The 18,172-nt window shown below is 36.8% G+C and overlaps 4 protein-coding genes across 4 annotated transcripts; 2 read left to right on the top strand and 2 right to left on the bottom strand.

Annotated features, from left to right (window-relative positions):
• The first annotated feature begins 3,804 nt into the window (after positions 1-3,804).
• On the top strand, positions 3,805-4,543 carry LOC125214310 (uncharacterized). The gene has a single exon (XM_048115267.2). It carries the CDS (start codon positions 3,868-3,870, stop codon positions 4,411-4,413), a length of 546 nt encoding a protein of 181 aa, XP_047971224.1. The 5' UTR covers positions 3,805-3,867; the 3' UTR covers positions 4,414-4,543.
• Positions 4,544-6,844: 2,301 nt separating this feature from the next.
• On the top strand, positions 6,845-10,827 carry NLP1 (nitrilase-like protein 1). The gene is made up of 9 exons (XM_048115265.2): positions 6,845-7,001; positions 7,637-7,685; positions 8,595-8,686; positions 8,770-8,921; positions 9,002-9,048; positions 9,157-9,190; positions 9,427-9,593; positions 10,215-10,311; positions 10,401-10,827. The coding sequence occupies exons 1-9, from the start codon at positions 6,916-6,918 to the stop codon at positions 10,574-10,576; spliced, it is 900 nt and encodes a 299-aa protein (XP_047971222.1). The 5' UTR covers positions 6,845-6,915; the 3' UTR covers positions 10,577-10,827.
• Positions 10,828-11,214: 387 nt separating this feature from the next.
• On the bottom strand, positions 11,215-12,262 carry LOC148930197 (uncharacterized). Its single transcript, XM_089068436.1, has one exon. It carries the CDS (start codon positions 11,918-11,920, stop codon positions 11,402-11,404), a length of 519 nt encoding a protein of 172 aa, XP_088924562.1. The 5' UTR covers positions 11,921-12,262; the 3' UTR covers positions 11,215-11,401.
• Positions 12,263-13,976: 1,714 nt separating this feature from the next.
• On the bottom strand, positions 13,977-18,095 carry LOC125213215 (rho GTPase-activating protein 5-like). Its single transcript, XM_089068435.1, has 5 exons — positions 17,341-18,095; positions 16,409-16,529; positions 16,170-16,289; positions 14,956-15,186; positions 13,977-14,632 (listed from the first exon to the last, which is right to left on the bottom strand). Exons 1-5 carry the CDS (start codon positions 17,727-17,729, stop codon positions 14,111-14,113), a joined length of 1,383 nt encoding a protein of 460 aa, XP_088924561.1. The 5' UTR covers positions 17,730-18,095; the 3' UTR covers positions 13,977-14,110.
• Between the last annotated feature and the right edge of the window lie 77 nt (positions 18,096-18,172).

Here is an 18,172-nt window from a genome sequence, read left to right as displayed (position 1 = left end):
AGAATACTTAAGTATCTATGTTGCTGGAAGTATCATGAAGCAAATTATCCGCCACCTATTCACATGTAGCATGATCATGAAAATTCAGACAAATGTCATTTTTGAACAGATTTAATTTTTCAGTAACAAGGACTAGAAAGTCGAACAGTGAGAAACATTGCGGACTTTGATGTTTTACAGAAGTAATGCTACATTAAGGAGAGGTAGCAAAGAAGTAGAAGGCATCACATTAATTGCTTCAACAATCAAATGGCACGGATTGCATGACTATCCAACTCAATTTCCACACATAAATTGAAAGATTTCAGAGGATTCGTTTGATCAGATCATCAACAAAAAAAAGACAAATATCAAGTAGTATTTGACTAGTAGTTGACCTGAAAAAGGCAAATATTAAGATGTACTTAAGGTTTAATACAAGTGAACAAGCAATCAGTAATCTTGTCTACAGAATCAGTCTTATGGCCTGATTAAAAGGCGATTCTATGATTAAAAGAGTGATATTCTAGTTTTGATCACAATGATTAAAAGGCGATTCTATGATTTGGAAGTCGAGTTCACATAGCAGCAATATACACTAATATTCAAACTGCATCTCCAACAATAAGTTTGTTTCTGGTGAAATATTTTCCATTAGGTGTCTTTGTACTAATCTGCATCGAAAGCTTGTAACTACTGAAGCTATTATTACTCCTAATCGCGGACTGATTGAGTATATATTCATGAATTAAGAAAGGGTAGAAATCTTTTTAGTAATGGAGTTGAAGCTATAAAATTTTCAGCAGCAAGGAGTTTAGATTTGAAAACATACAAAGGAACCTAATTTTTTAAGGCTGTTGAGCAAGTTTTGAACCTCCATTTCTTAATTAAGCTTCTGAAAGGCTGCAAAGGACTTAACCACCAAATAAGAGCAATAGTTTAGGGATCTCTTGGTATCAAAACAGAGTGTACAAATGAGAAGTTGTCAAAACAGTAAGTGCGAATAAGAGGCTGCCATTGCCATGTATGATGATATTTAATGCCAAGAAACAGAGGCCAAATATTCAGGCAGTTGCACCATCGATACTTTCAACAGAACAGCTAACAGATTTTGGCACAGCTCCTTTAATTTCTCAGATTCAGGATCAACAATTAAAAAGCCATACAATATTCTAATCTGACCAAATCTCCCTGCTGCCGTGCATATATATGCACACAAACTCACTCTCTCCTCCCCACACCCACTCTAGTCTCTACTCTCTACTGTCGTTGCACAAAATCAAGCAAGGAGATAGGAGGCGGGGGTATGGTAAATTGAGTACCTGGTGGCGACAACGGTGGTTGTTGAATGCAAGCGGACGACGGCGACGGAGCTGTAGCGGCGAACGGCGGCGGCTGGAGCGGTGAATTGCGGTGGCTGGAGCGGCGAACGGTGGCTACAGGAGGGAGGATTCGTGAATTCGAGGGGGAATTCGCGGGAGGGAGAATTCGCGAAGAAGGGGGAGAATGAAATACGTAAAGCCCTAATTAATTTAATTAAAATTCGTACTCTGGCGGAATATAATCCGCCACTGTAGCAGTGGCGGAAAATCCGCCACTATATTTAATTTTTTTATAATATTCTGTATATTTTATTTAAAAAAATTTGTAGTGGCGGAATTAATCCGCCACGAGGGTGGGCAAATTAAAATCCGTCACTAATCCGTGAGAATTCCGCCACTGTTCGTAGTGGCGAAGAATCCGCCACTGTTCCGCCAGTACCACTGGCGGAAATATTCCGCCACTGATTTCCGCCACTAATTAGCGATTTTTTTGTAGTGGAAATATTCTTTGAGGTTAACTCGATAAATGATGATATATATTTGACTCAGCATTCTATCCTATTAGTTTACGAATTGTGATGTGATTTAGGATGATTGAGGATAAAAGATGTAGAATAAAATAAGAACATAAGGGTTTATAATTTATATACTTTTTGCTTGTAGAGAATTTGGCTGAATTGTTCAGTGTGCTACTTGTTAGTCGGCATTGGAGAGTACGGTCGATGTTCCTTCATGTCTGTGGCAGCACTGCATCCTTAGGTCAATGAGCTATGTCAGTAGTACAGATCTTTTTCAGTTGTTAGTTGTGGCATGCTAACACTAAATTTTATTGTATTAAATAACTTCTGCAATAATTTTAAATATTTGGTTTTGGAATGGTTCAGAAAAATGATATTTTAAATTGTCATACTTGATGGCCTCTTTTATGACATCACTAATTCGGCTGGCTGACGGTCGGGTATGGGATGTTACATGAATTCAATGATGTAGAAACATCTATACAAAGCCCAGATTAAAACTTGGAGCGACATAGAGAGTTTAGCCTAAACACATGGTGGAATTTGCAATAAAAACCATAAGAATCATACTCTCGTTGAGTGGAATTGGGATGTGGAGACAGATCGTCGGAATGTTGGCCGAAATTTCTTCCTTTCTCTTCTTCCTCCTCTCTTTCTCTCTTTTCCTCTCTCTTTTTCCGTCCAAATATGTTTGAAATCTCTCCCCAAAACTGCCTCAAAACTATTTGAAAACTGAATTTGGAGGTTACTGCGTCTTCGTACCCGGCCGGGTGGCCAATTTTGAGGACTTGCTGGAATTTTCGCGTTCGGAACATCATACCCGGCCGGGTGGAATTGTTAAGCATAAAATTCACCCCGCCGGGTGCCTCATTTTGAGAGCTTTCTGGACTCCCAACGCAAACTGGACAGTCTGTCAAATTGGGCATTTTGCGCGACTTTTTCAATGTATCTAAGCTTCATTTCATGTTTCATTTCACCATTCATTCATCTTCCTACATCATAAAATATACTTTTGCAAGCATCAAACTATATAAATCATGTAAAGTTATGAGAATAAAAATATACAATTTGATTCACTTCAAAAAACAACTCAAAATAGAAATAGTTTCTATTTCAACGAAGAATGCAGTAAGGAATAAATGTTAATTTTTCACTTAAAAAGGGAATTAATCACTTAAACTGAAATAACCCAAATTGGAAACTGATAACTTGAGAGAAACAATATTTAAATTTAAATTTAATTCTTCAAGTAATTCATACTCCCTCTGTTTTTTGAAAATAAAAAGGTTTGAATATAGCACGGGTTTTAATGCACAATTTAGAGAAAAAAGTAATGGGATTAATGTTAGTGGATCATGGGGTCCACTTTAAATTGTTAATTGTAGTGGTATAAGTGACAAATAAATTGATGTATAAGGGCGTAAAGATTTCCAAAAATAGAAAGTTTGAAAGTTGTTATTTTTAAAGAACAGACTAAAATAGAAAGAGTTGCTATTTTTAAAAAATGGAGGGAGTATAGGTTAAACTGATACTATAAAATATCAAATTATACTCTCTACGTTTCATTCAAGATGTCCACAATCTCAAATAACACAAGATTTTAGGTGGAGTAATTGAATATGATAAAATAGAATAAAACTGTGATTGAATATTTTAATGAACAGAGAGGAGAGAGAAATTTGTTTTTAAATATGAAAAATGGATATGTTGAGTGAGATAAACTAAAAAAAAGGTAGACATTTTGAGTGAGACGAAGAAAAGAGTATATTATACTAGTAATATTTACATAGTCTTATAAGAAATAATTTGGAATAAATGCAACTTGATTAATAAAAATGTGGTCAAATCATATGGTATGGTCAATTGTGTGAATTGAGAAAGTGGTAGTTTTACCCACGTTGGTATTGATGCACATTCAATATTCCGACCATTTTCACGCGAAATGAAATTCCACTAACAATCTTGTAGCAGTAGAGTACCATATTAAAAACGCACGCATAATAAATATTAAATGAGCACCAACCATCAAAACTCAATTCAACAACTCTATGGCGAAAGACAAGAAGTTCAGCTGGGGCTCGGCCCTGGTCGGCGCCGCGGCCGCCTCCGCCGCGGCCCTGGTGATGTCCTCGAAGCCGCGGGACCCGACGTTCCACCTCATCTCCATCGACGTCACCTCCTTCAAGCTCAACTTCGACGCCGAGGCCATCCTGACCGTCCACGTCACCAACCCCAACGTGGCCCCCATCCGCTACTCCGACACCGTCATGTCCATCCGCTACGCCGGCGCGCTCCTCGGCTCGGCTCCCGTCGAGGCCGGCTCGCAGCCGCCGCGCTCCTGCCAGCTGCTGCGCCTCCCCGCGCGCCTCAGCGGCCTCCAGCTCGCCCAACGCGCCAAGAGCTTCGCGGCCGACGTGGGCCGCCGGGAGATGCTGCTGGACTCCACCGTCGACATCGCCGGCACCGCCAAGGTGCTGTGGTGGAACCACGGCTTCAAGGTCCACGTCGACAGCCACGTCATCGTCGATCCGGTTTACCTCGATGTAATTGGTCAGGAAAACAAATCCAAGCTGGAATTGTTTGTCAATTCATGAATTTTGGTATTGGAATTTTAAAATTCATCTTTAACAGATGTTTTTACTTATAAACGATATTTGATGCTATTATATTTTGAATCTCCCCACGTTTCAATTTCTTAAAGTCAAGATCTAAGTAGTTTGCTTATTCGAGTTTTCATTGTCGTTTGGTTTATTATTTGGATAAGCTTCGTCAAATTTGCAATTTGTTCATTAAAACTTTACAGGCACCTTTCTACATACTATGTGATTAATTTAGTGAAGAGATAGATGGTAAACATAAACACAAAATTAATAATATTTCATTGATTAAATTGTTTATGCTGGAGGACAAATCTACTAGTGTTTTATTATTTGGTTGTAACATGACTTTCAATTTTGATATTTGCGCGAAGCTTTTTCACTTCTTTTAAAATTAAGCATTAAATCTAAGAGTGAACTTCAAAAATGGTCCATGTACTATGGATTTATCTCGAAAATAGTCCTTGGACTTTGAAAATATCACCAGTAGTCCCTGTACTAAGGGTTAATATCAAAAACGGTATTTTGAGACGAAAATGCCCTTTTGAGGGGTTTTGAAGAGTTTGGGCAATTTGGTCTTTTTACACTTTTAACATTTTAAATCTGATATTATTTTAGTTATGTACTGAATCTGATATTATTTCAAAATTATCATTCTTCTTCCCTTTTGTCATCCTTCACTTTGTTTCTTTATTTCAATATTAGATTTAATTTTACAAAATTAAATTTTAAATTTCAATTTTTAAATATCAATAATTTTTTTTAATTAAAACTATTAATTCATGGAAACTATAAATATTGATTAAAACTATTAATTTTTGTTATTTAATATAATATTAAGCTGAATTGAAGAAGTACAGAAAAATAATATTAATCGTGATGGAAAAATAAGAGCTATTCTATTTAGCCTTCGTTCGGTTGTTATAATTGCTTGTGATTGAATATTTTTGTTGAAATTTTCTAGTCATTTTGATTGATTGTTTTCAAATTAATAAACGAAAATTATATTAGTCTTACATTAGACGCATATTTATTTCAGAATAAATCGTGTTATATTGTCTATTTATGATTAAAGCTATTAAATATTGATTAAAACTAAGACGTTGTTATATCTTATTGATTAAATATTAGACACTATCAAATATTGATTATGATTAATAATTTTTGTTATTTAATAATTTTTATAATTAAAAAAATTTATTGATATTTAAAAACTGAAATTTAAAATTTAATTTTGTAAAATTAAATCTAATATTGAAATAAAGAAACTAAGTGAAGGATGACAAAAGGGAAGAAGAATGATAATTTTGAAATAATATCAGATTTAGTACATAACTAAAATAATATCAAATTTAAAATGTTAAAAGTGTAAAAAGACCAAATTGCCCAAACCCCCAAAACCCCTTAAAAGGGCATTTTCGTCTCAAAATATCGTTTTTTATATTAATCCTTAGTCCAGGGACTACTGGTGATATTTTTAAAGTCCAGGGACTATTTTCGAGATAAACCCATAGTCCAGGGACCATTTTTGAAGTTCACTCTAAGTTTAAAGAATTACTCCTTCCGTCCGCCATTAGGAGTCTAATTTCTTGGTGTCACGAATTTTAAGAAATGTTAAAAAAAGTGGGTGGAAAAAAGTTAATGGAATAGAGGTCTCATTTGTATATGGAGTATTAGTTTTAAATGAAATATGAGTTAGTGGAAGATGAGACCCTATTATCGTTTATGGTAAAAGTGAACCGGGATTCTTATTTGTGGACGGACTAAAATGGCAAAACGGGACTCTTATTCGCGGACGGAGATATATGATGGTATTTCCAACAATTTTAGATCTAAAAGGATACAATAGCTTTAATGTACTAACACACTACTTCATGATAGAGGACTTTGAATATTATTGACAAAATAATTAATTTGACATCCAATAATTGACTCATAAAATTAATAGTAGTATATGTACATCTACTAAACAAGGATCTTATTAGATTCCACAACATTTTTTTTGGCAAGAGTTTTACAAAACAATCTTTTGTCCAATTTGTCTGTTTTTAGAATTTGCGTAAATGATATACTAGTAATTTGCATTTTAATTGATGTTAAATTGTCTACAAAAGACAAGAATGGGTTATATCGAGAAATGATTCTGTGCCTATCTTTTGCCCATCTTTGTGCGAATTGCTAATTGAGTTAATTGTAATTTTTTTTTTGAGTTAATTTTAATTTTTTACATGAAAAAACTATTTACAAAAGATTACATGAATTTAACAAAAAATGGTATATTAAGTTTAGATTTTAAAAATCAACAAATCCATGTGACCAAAACTTTAAAAATACCGTAAATGAATATTCATGAAAATAGTAAAAATGGCAACGAACCCTTTTTAAAAAAAATTAGCACTTAGTATAAAGAATTCGAATATAAATCTCAATTAACCCTTTTGCTTCAACTAGATGTCTAGATTTATTGGGTGAGTGTTGAAAGCTGAGCGAGAAACAAACATGGCAAAAAGCAGGATAGTTACCGTCTCCGCGCTGCAATTCACTTGCACCGATGATGTTCTCACAAACGTCGAAACTGCAGAAAGGTGAATCCTCTTCTTTTCTGCATTTTGTAATTGTTTTTGCACCTCTGTATTCCGTGCTCTGCGGAGCATTAGTCAGTTGAGATTTTGGAGGAATTTTTTAGTCTGTGTAACATGAATCAGTGATTTATTTTGATCGTTGTGTTATAATTGCACTTCAGTCGACAAGCTAATTAGAAACAATAAAATTTGTGATTTCCTGAGTTCGAGCGAGCAGTTAGTGGTTGAGTGTTGATTGGTTTGTAGTTTTTCTAATAATGAATTGATGATTAATCTGGAACAATTGATATTCACTCGACTTGATATCTGTAAATGTTTTGAAAAAGAATTGCTGGGAGCCATCATTCATCTATTTTTTGCCTTTTTGTTCGACTCACTTCTTCAAAGCTTTCTTATTTTGAACCTAAACTCTTTCCTGAGTCCTGATTACATCATACCATTGTGTTTCCAGTGCTTGTCTTTTGGTGTTTATAGTCGATTACTCGATCATGCTATTAGTATTACGTTGTGATATGCCTGCATCATAGCATCAATGGAGTTTGAACCTTATAATTTTCCCACGGGCTGTTTCTATATCTAATTCTTCAGAAAATTGTGGCATTTGAATACAGAATTAACCAGAAAACTTTTGGATGCAGGTTGGTTAGAGCAGCTCATAAGAAGGGGGCTAATATTATTCTGATACAGGTTTGTAATCTTTGAAGAAGAGATTTATTTCCTTGAAACCATTATAATCTCCATATGACTTCTGGTTGCTCTTACTATAGTTTGTTTCGTGTTTTCTTGGATTTATTGGCTTCCAAAATTATTTTCATACTTTTACTCTAGAATTTAGGCTATTTTATGGGAATGTAATATTTGGAAGAGTCTTATGTAATCAACGATTCTAACTTTCTTGATTTTTTCATCCCACATGCAGATGACTTCTTTCTTGTTAGTTTTCTAGTTTCTGCAGACTCTGCACAATTTAGCGATAGAAGACAGCTTGAAAACTACTCAGGATTATTAGTTGCTTTGGTGGCTAGGGATTTTTTTTGTTATAAACTTTTTCCTAACCTAGTCCCTTGTCTTCAATCTTTCTCTTTTTTTAGGAGAAACATTACCCTTAATTTGTATTTTGCTCAGATCTTCCCAGGGTGTTTTACTTATTCAAACACAATTTAAATGACCCAGTCATTATTAAGTCATACAAACTCATACTTAGTTAACAATTTGTAGCTTTCTCTTAGGTTTCTATTAATAAATAACCCTTTGTATTTGAAATTCTTATTAATCTTAGAACTGAATTTTAATATGATGCTACTATCATGACAAAGAACACAGCATGCAATTTTAGGACATCATTTAAACTTTACCTCAATGCAGATCCGGGAATTAACTTTGCTGTAATATTATCAAAGGAGGGAAATATATGAGTTTGGTGGATACTCGGTTGAAGTAGATTTAATGCAATTCTTTCCATCCCAATCTATTTTTACAAAAAAGATTCAAGATAGGATAAAGAACCACTCATCTACATCAACGACCTTATGTCTCTTTCTGTGCCTATCTACTCCTATTATTTTTTCAGTTGTGCTTATGACATTGCACCTTCAGGAGTTATTTGAAGGTTATTACTTTTGTCAAGCACAAAAGGAAGACTTCTTTCATCGAGCTAAACCTCGTAAGGAGCACCCAACTATATTGAGGTACAAATTTTCTACTCTAGAATCTAGAAATATATTTCACTAAAACCAAAGCAGAATGCATCTCTAAGGCTCGTGGAATTCAGGATGCAGAAACTAGCAAAAGAATTGGGAGTAGTAATTCCAGTTAGCTTTTTTGAGGAGGCAAACAACGCACATTATAATTCAGTAGTTGTGATTGATGCTGATGGGACAGATCTTGGACTATACAGGAAATCCCACATTCCAGATGGGCCAGGTTTGTTGAGATTGATTAACGCATCCCAGATCATATTTCCAGCAGAAGGGTTTAATTATGGGTGATTATGCTTTTTCCAGGGTACCAGGAGAAGTTTTATTTCAACCCAGGCGACACTGGTTTTAAGGTTAGGACCATTGAGTTGAATGATCAGTCTGATTCTTATCTTTATCGAACCTATACTTGTGGTACTGTTGCTGATTGCTTCAAACCTTGGTGATGCAAATGTCAACAGGCCTTCCAAACTAAATTCGCCAAGATTGGAGTTGGTAAGATGTCTTTACATCTAGCTCACCATCCTTCATGTTTAATTTATTTCAATACCAAAGTTCATTTAATATTTGAAATAACCACAAGAGCAAGAATAACATAGAGTCTCCTCCGCTCCAGAACCTCTAATTTTCTGAAGTCTAGTTTATGCGGACTGGTAAATACTAGGGATTGAGTGCGAAGCAGCTTGCAACCCTTTAGCAAGAGATGATGATTACTTCTTGTTACTTGTAAGGTATTTGCTGGGATCAGTGGTTTCCAGAGGCAGCTCGAGCCATGGTTCTTCAAGGGGCAGAAATATTGTTCTATCCTACTGCCATTGGTTCTGAGCCTCAAGATGATGGCCTAGATTCTCGAGATCACTGGAAACGGGTGATGCAGGGCCATGCTGGAGCTAATTTGGTGAGTTTCAGAGCAGCACCATCTTTACATGAAATGATTTTGAGCATCTTATCAGTTATTGTTCTGTTCAGGCATAAGATATGTTGTGTGAAAAATACCGTATTGCAAGCAATTTATTAACCGTGCATCAGATCATAATTACTTTGATCCCATGACCTCCATGCTTTATTCTCCTTTCTTTTAACGGTGGGTATGCAGGACACATGATGTTCTCTGTTTTCCTTAGGCTTTGGATATAGGTTTGTCTCCTTTGGCTGGAACTTGTTCATAAGGAGGTTCTTTTCTTGTTTAACGCTCATTTTAGTTCCTTTGATTGGTTGCAATTTGTGGCATATTTTTTATTTTAAAATTGCCAATGCACTCTCATTTCCAGTATGCTAGTAGCCATGTGTTTATACCTTAAAATTCAGTTCTTATCTTTGGAAATCAACACTGCCTTCGTTCCTCTGCAAAGCTAGTGTGTAAGTCTTGATGGAGGAAGGAGGAATCTAGACTCTTTCAGCAGCCTGGCCCTTATTTAATTTCAAATCATGTCCTTTGAATATGTATTTATCCAATCGTGATGTCATAGTGGTAGCTTTTACTTTCACATTTAACCTCATATACCTTTTATACATACAGGTACCTTTAGTTGCATCAAACCGCATCGGCAAGGAAATCATAGATACTGAACACGGAAAGAGTGAGATCACATTCTACGGGAATTCGTTTATAGCAGGTTAGTCTTTCGCCAAATTGATCAAAATTTTCAGTTCAACACCCTTACTCCATACTAAGAGGACCTTGAACATGTGTTCTGTTGAATAGGCCCCACTGGAGAATTGATTGCTAATGCTGATGATAAAGATGAAGCAATTCTTGTTGCAGAATTTGATCTGGACAAGATCAAATCCAAGAGACATAGTTGGGGGATATTTCGCGATCGACGCCCGGATCTATATAAGGTTCTTCTGACCTTGGATGGCAGTAACATTTCCCTCTGATTCCATAGAAACTTTGGCCTTGCTTAATACAGAGATTTATGATATCTTTGTTTGAGCCCCTTTACTTTCTTGGGACGATATCCGGCCAATTGAGAAACATCGCCGTTTCAATAATGTGACCCTTTTCAGTTATCCAATTTGCAGACTTAGTTCGATGAAAATATGCTCTTTTAGTTCTGAATTGTGTGATCAGTGGATTAGTGCATGTTTTGGAGTTTGTTAACAGAAATACAATAGTTTAGCTTTACAAATCGATCGAGTGACAGTTCTACTAAATTAATATGTTATTCATGTCTCGTAAATTGATTAAAAACAAATTTTAGTCTGCTAGCGGATTATGTGTGGTATTTCTACCCGTATTGATTTGGTGACTTAGAAAATTGAGATATCCTCTGTTACCATATGTAAATGACAATGTTTATGATTTTGATGATCTGGATATCTCAATTTTTCGAGTAAATAAAATATATACGGGTCGAAATGGCATGCAGCTGCAAACTAGAATTTTGGTGGTCGAACTTTGACAAGTACATGGAGGAGGCTTAAAGAGTGTATGAATTGAGGTCTGAGGTGAAAGTCCCGAAACAGAAAATGGTGAAGGATGAGAAGAAGAAGAAGAAGAAGAAGAAGAGTTGAACTGTACAGAAAATGGAAAAAATATAAAAAGAAGCAGCAAAAAAGCAGGTGTGTGTTGTGTTCTCTCTGCTATGAAGTAGTAACATTTTATGAATACTAGAGCTGTCTTATTTGCATGATTCAAAAATAAAGAGGTGGCAATGTGGCATTGACATTGATGCAAACAAGACTTAATTAGCTGGTGCCTACCTATGGTGTTGCTGTTATTTGCAGGTACTGCTGTTGCTCTTCTCCTCCATGGATGGTCTCGACGTCGGCGTCCTCCTCGTCGGAGTGAACGACGTGCACCTTGAGCCGCCCGTTCTCGCGGCAGGCGTGCAGGAACTCCTGTGTCGAGATTCTGATCTCCGTCAGAATAAACCTCCCATTTTGCCTTACGGGCTGCAAGCACCTCTTCCCCATGCAAGATATGGGTGGCGGAAACCCCCCGTAGTTCCTCTTCGACCTCCTTGCCGGATTCCTCATCTCGTCCTCATCCGACGACAGGGAGGACGCGGGAGAGAGCGTGAAGAGAGGGGAACGCGGGGTTGTAGGATCTGGATCCTTGAGGTATGGCTGACCAAATATCTCTGTAAAGGAATGGTGATGGTGATTGTTGTCTCCTGCAGCAGCCTTCATGGATTGGATGTGTTTCCATGAATCGAGGAATGATGGATTTTCAGGCAATGGCATCTCAAACAACTGCTGTAGGCCGCCGCATGTTGCCATTTCATTTGCTTTTTCTTGGCTATAATCTAGAGATTGGTGATGGTGATGGTGGTTTGGTGTTGGTGTGAAGCTTTTCCCGACCCCATTAAAGAATAATGAGAAATGGGAGAAGGGGTGAAATATGAAAGAGAATACTAAATTCTGGTGAGCATTATGTGGGGTATGGGCAATGAAGGAGAGATCGGAGATGGATGTGTTGATGAATTCAAATATTGGCACTTCAAATGCGGCCTGCCTCTCATTTTCTCCACAAAAACCTATGTTTTATCAGATCATGGATTAACCTAACCCACTTCACTTTTGACTCATTTTTATCCAACTAAATACCATATCACGCCACCGTAATTCCTGTTAATATCCCAACCCTTGTAAAAATAAGGAGTAAATGGTCGATTTTTTCTCATTGTTTGGATTATTTAAATAAAGGGTAAATGATTGATTTTGTCTAATTATTTGGGTCGTTTAAATGAGGGGTAAATGGTTGATTTTGTCCAATCATTTGGATTGTATATCTGAAAATATCCTACTCCCCCCGTTCCATAGTAATAGAGTCATTTTGTCATTGAGAGAGGCCTTGAGAGATGGGCTCCTGTTAGAACAGTGGGTTGAAGGCCTCCTCTCTAACGGGCCGCTGTGTACCCTGATTGAACCCCTTCACAAACTGTCGGGCCGGGGTGTGGGGGCGGCTGGGGTGACCGCATCACCTTTTTGCTACAAGAGTCATTTTGGTACGTTCCATGGTAATAGTGTCATTTTCCTTTTTAGTAAAAGTCAACACATTTTTCCACACCTACTTTATTCTCTCTTACTTTTTTCTCTTTTCATCTCTCTACCTTTTTCATTTTCCACTTTATTCTCCCTTTACTTAACTCACCTAACACAATTTTTCTTAATCTCCGTGCTAAAAAGAAACGCCTTCATTACAATGCCATGCAAAAGTTTCCTAGTGCCAGAATATTGACGTAAAATGCCATGCAAAAGTTTCCTAGTGCCAGAATATTGACATAATAATCGAAATCACACGTCGATTAAGTTATCGATGTGTAATTTTGGGTAGACTTAATCGATGTGTAATTTTAGGTAATCAACATATGATTAAGCTAATTGACATGTAATTTCGGCTCTTAGGTTGATATTATAACTACTAGAAACGTTTTGCAGGATATTTTATTCAAAAAAATGGAAAGATGGATAGTAATTGGTAAAAATATAAAGTAACGGTAGAATATTTTTGGGTAAGCATCCTAAATGATGGAATAAAATCGACTATTTATCCAAAAATATACAGTAGATACAAACGTTGTACATGTATTCTAAAAAGATTGAGAATTTCTCAAACTAAGTTGCACGATGCATTAGTCGATGGTACAAAGCAATCAAACATGCCAACTTCTCAAAATTGCAATTGGCTTCACGAATTTCATTTCATCGAACTGCAAGTCATTAGATGAATTCAATATCATAGCATCAAACATTACTTTTCTGTCTCACAAAATGGCATCGCCCTAAATTTCAAAGCTAAACTTAATTTACTGAATACTAAATCATCATTATAAAATACGAGACATTAGAGAAAAGCAGGTATAATTTGAACTAAAATCTAATATTCACCCTAAATTTGGTCCATCCAAATAGTAGTCGAAACCCATTGATTTTGGACTTATATGACGCAAATCATCCAATCATACACTCTCAAAAGTCAAACCATATGTAATCTTCAAATCCACATTTGAAAAAAAAAAATCATCTCTAATTATTCATCTCTAAAAAAATTCGAATCATACATACTTGAAATTATAAAAATGAAGATTACTCCTAATTGAGAGCAATGAAGATTATTGTATAAAATCTCAAATTACACGATTAATCGATTATATCATAAAATTGCACGATTATATCATGAAGTAAGTTTGTGATATAATTAACTATATTTTTGAAATTTACAGAAAAACTAAAAAATGTTCAAAGTTCATAATTTTTACAGCTATCCTCCCTTTATTGTAATAGCGTGAATGGTTTTTGAGTAATCAGATAATTTCTTTTAGTAGAAGGTAAATAATTCGAATATTAAGGTATATTATATCCCCCAAGAGGAGCACAGAATAATTAACAAGAACTAAATAGTTAGTACTATTTTTAAAGCAAACACAATTTAGAGATAGATGAGTGAAGAGTGTTGGTCTTTTGACTCTAACGCCAACCTTCAAACCATTCAGTCATTGAGTTAATACGGCTCAAGTTGCTGCTTTCTTTACCCTTCATCTCCATCATCTTCTTCATACCCGAACCTGCCGCAGCTTCACTTGTCGGCTCAGACTTCCTCGTGCTCTCTCCAGCCCGATTCTGAACAACTACTCCATGGCCTCGAGGAGTTCCACAAGTGACGCTTTCTTCAGACTCTTCGCTGCAAGATGAATAGCTGTGATAATCCTCATCACTGACATTCTCCACTTGGCTCGTCTCCCAGTCAGTGTCTGAACCAGGATCCTCTGCCACGAAATCGTGTACTGTCTCTTCAGTTGATTCAGCCCAACTGTCATGATACATCGTTGAAGAGCTCTGGTTCCCGTTGTTGCCAGGAGACTCCATGTGGGGAATAGAAGTTGGCTCTATAACCGACTCTTCCCTTTCTCGTAGGGTCTTCTCTATGAGAGTCTTTAAGAATTTGATAACTTGCACAGCATACATCAAAGCTGTCAACGGGTCAGCCATCTGTAACCAACCCCAACTGTATTAGAAAGCAAAACAGAAAATTTTTGTAGAGAGGTGATAATAAGCAGGCCATATATAACCCTTTTTCGTTTCTTTTTCCAAACTTCAAATAGCACTGATCACCAATCTCTTGCAAGGGAGTCATTTATCAAGATTAACCTGAATGCTACACTTAATGGGTTTATAGAAAGGCAAAAACTTGTGTGCATACGGATGTACCATGCATACACCTCGATTATGGTTTATTGGGTCAACATACTGACTAAACTCAAAAATTTCTGGTATGAGGCATCAAAGTTGTTGGAAACTGAATGCTGAGTTACCTGTGTCATGTTAGGAGCGAATACCATAGCGATGTTGTGAGAATTCATTTTATTAAAAAGTTCCTGCTGGACTACATCTGCCATTAGGTTGATTGCCCAATCCAAAAGAGCAGCTTCTGTTGGTGGTAGAAGCCTTATAAGCGCATCACAGTCGTCTTCCGACTGGCATTGCATCACCTGCTCGGGTGAAAGAGAGTCCAGTAACCCACTTGGAAGTTCTCTGAACCAAGCCTACAAAAATCAAATGAGAAGCATTAGTTATAGATTCTGCAACAGAAAGCTGTAGTAATCTTCCTTGATGATCAACAGTTTTCTTGATCGTGCATGCATTTATGTACATGTGTATGCAATCATAACTTTCCAATAGAAAGATTGTGTTCATATACACAAAATTTCAAGCTGAAATAGATCTATTAACTAATGCATTTGAAAATTGACAGATAAATCAGGATTAATTATCTACTGCACTTGAAGATAAAGACCAGAAGAACTAACATTCAAAAACAAACCTCAAAGACTAAAGCTGGACCTGGATGAACTCATATTGGCCAAAGTAGAAAAGAAAACAAAAAAATGGTAGGGAGATTCAGCATGGTGCTGCTCAATGAACCTCTGTAATACTTACAAATCGAGTCTTATGTCGGTCATATAGGTTTTAGAGCACCAACACATAGAAAAAGGGATGGAGAAACCAGTCCATGATTTGACAATTGACATCAGTCGAATGCTACCTTCAATTCCCTGTTGTCAATAGCTCTACTTCTGATTAAACCCTAATGCATCTACATAACTAAAACTTAACTATTATAATCTGCAGCTATAAAAGTTTCATGTGAACCGACTTGTAGTTCTTCAAACTGCCTAGTTCATCCTGTTGGTTGAGGGGGTTCTACAAGACAACTCCTCAAACTACGAATTCAGACAATCGAAAAGGTTAATTATATAGCTTCACAGCCTTCATCACAAAACAAACAAGAGCACATCCAGCTCATAGGCAAGGTTAAATGGAAATCAGGGAAACTAACAATAAGTCATGAGACTGGATATAACTGAAATCTTAATTATTAGTAGATCATATCAGGAACATGTTTGCAAAAGTATCTGCACAAATTAAAAATAGAGGAAGATAGGTTCAGCAGTATAAAAACGGTTAGACGCTAACAATACATAAACGAATCTGATGCAAAAGAGCCTCGCTACAGCCTGTAAGTTACCTTGATTAGGCCTGCCAAGCAGTGTACATCAGTCCCTTCGGGAACTACACCCCTGTTTAGTTGGTCCCTGACAAACTCCTCCTGGCTGTTTCCGGCAGTTATTCTGAAAATACCTTCGGCCTGCAAACAAAATTGTGAAGACTGTGAGAGTCTGGTAGATCAATACAAACAAATAATCACTGGATATGGCAGCCTGAAGCCTGCAGCTTTTGGGCATAAGAAAGTAAATGATAATGCACCTGAAGGCCATGTCGAGAATACATATGCCTTTGCATAAGCAAGAGGATAGTAGGAATACTATTGCCTCGATGATCATAAGATAGCTGCATTGACTCTGTAGAAACTCCAAACACAGTTGCACTGTCCAGTCCACAGATACCCATATCAGAAGTCCAGTGAAGAAGGAGAAGGATAGCAACAAAATAAAAGATAAGTCGACACAAGCATTTTATAGAAAGTATGTCAAGTAATATCCGGGATCTAGAATTCCAACCAAAAGAATGCAGATAATAGACAACCATAACAAATTATGAAATGTAACTAAACACCACACATATTCATCGCTAAATCTATCCATTTTAATGCTCCGTGTAACACAAAATTAGAACCGAAAATGTCAACAACAGCAAGAGATCAATTTGTGTTCCACATAAGAAACACCCCATCAGATAAAACTTGAGCGCTTAATTACATACCTAACTGAGAGTGAAGTTTCATTAATTGACATGGGGAGGAATGAATGACCATCATCAAACAATTCCTATTTATAAACTGCTTTCTCAGCAACTAGAGTTATTTACTAAGACATCTACAATAACACAAATAGGTTGCCTAAATCATTCTAAATAGGAACCATTTCCATCTTAGTTATTGGATTAGTAACATAAGCAATAAGTGTCAATACTCAACCTAATCAGATTAGTTAAACGATAACTAAAAAGATCATAACGGCCAAAAATAAATTACACCAAATGGCTAGTTAAATAAAATCATTCAAATAGAGCAAAATCAGACACACAAGAAACAGTCCAACAAGCATTGTAGCAATTTACCCTAAATTCACCATAATGACAGTTTTTCAAACCATTTCCACTGTATAATGTAGTACAGTAATAGCCAACAAGCAGTGTAGCAATTGAATAAGCAAAGCATGATTAGTAGTAGTATATACCTAGCACTTGGAGCCCTCCTGGGAACCTCAGGTTCGAACTCAACAGGCAAGCCCAAGAAACCATCAAACCTATCAAAAGTGACATGATTAACATGCTGTACATCGGTTGGCCAGCCGATCTCCATACCGCCGGCGGTTGAGAAGCCATCGGTTCCGGTCTTGCAAGTCACCCAAAAGCTCTTCCTAAACAGAGCAACCAACAATGCCAAAACGGAAAGCTGATCCCTCCTCTCATTATCCCTCTTTTCCCTCACTTCCTCCTCCTCTCTCATCCTAGCACCCACCTCATCGCCCCCATACGGCTGAAACAGAGCGTGATTGTGATTGTGCGTGGGCGTGGAAATCGAAGGGGAGGATGAAGAAGAGGGCGACTGCAGCACTTCTGTCATAGTAAACAGAAAAAAGAAGGAGAAAAGTTGAATAGCTCTATCCCTCAAGATTCGGTTTTTCGATCAAGAAACGAAGTGGGTTGTTTGTGTTGAGCAGGGGAAAGTGAATGTGTGAAATTAGGTTGGAAGAAAGATGCAGCCATGCAAGAAAATGGGGGTGAATTGGATTGGAAAGAAGGATTTTGGGGAGGGGTGAAATTGAATTGAATTGAAGGAGTGGGATTAAAGGAATGGTATAGCGGGAGACGTGGGAATCACAAAAGGGATCTTGAAGACTTGGTGGATGGCACTGAGTTAGATTTTGCATTCAAGTATGTGGCTGTGTTGGCGTTTCAATCGTCACTCTCTCCCTAGTCACTAATCTCTCTCTCTCTCAATCACTTAATAGGTGCTGCATTTACTGGTAGATTTAAATAATTATATACAGTATACGTTAATTACTA

This window comes from Salvia hispanica, chromosome 3 (genome assembly GCF_029641045.1).
Source record: "Salvia hispanica isolate PSC_SH4W2 chromosome 3, Shi_PSC_v1, whole genome shotgun sequence".
NCBI classification, from domain to species: Eukaryota; Viridiplantae; Streptophyta; class Magnoliopsida; order Lamiales; family Lamiaceae; genus Salvia; species Salvia hispanica.
This window is presented reverse-complemented; position numbering and strand designations above follow the sequence as displayed.

What these genes read in the sequence shown, in the direction of transcription:
- LOC148930197 (XM_089068436.1), bottom strand. Translation starts at nt 11,920, where the DNA reads ATGGCAACATGCGGCGGCCTACAGCAGTTGTTTGAGATGCCATTGCCT.
- LOC125214310 (XM_048115267.2), top strand. Translation starts at nt 3,868, where the DNA reads ATGGCGAAAGACAAGAAGTTCAGCTGGGGCTCGGCCCTGGTCGGCGCC.
- LOC125213215 (XM_089068435.1), bottom strand. Translation starts at nt 17,729, where the DNA reads ATGACAGAAGTGCTGCAGTCGCCCTCTTCTTCATCCTCCCCTTCGATT. An exon ending in AGGAGGGCTCCAAGTGCTAG is followed by an intron (nt 16,530 to 17,340) that starts GTATATACTACT and finishes TGGACTGGACAG; the next exon opens with TGCAACTGTGTTTGGAGTTT. An exon ending in ATTCTCGACATGGCCTTCAG is followed by an intron (nt 16,290 to 16,408) that starts GTGCATTATCAT and finishes TTTTGTTTGCAG; the next exon opens with GCCGAAGGTATTTTCAGAAT.
- NLP1 (XM_048115265.2), top strand. Translation starts at nt 6,916, where the DNA reads ATGGCAAAAAGCAGGATAGTTACCGTCTCCGCGCTGCAATTCACTTGC. An exon ending in CTAATATTATTCTGATACAG is followed by an intron (nt 7,686 to 8,594) that starts GTTTGTAATCTT and finishes TTGCACCTTCAG; the next exon opens with GAGTTATTTGAAGGTTATTA. An exon ending in ATTCGCCAAGATTGGAGTTG is followed by an intron (nt 9,191 to 9,426) that starts GTAAGATGTCTT and finishes GTTACTTGTAAG; the next exon opens with GTATTTGCTGGGATCAGTGG.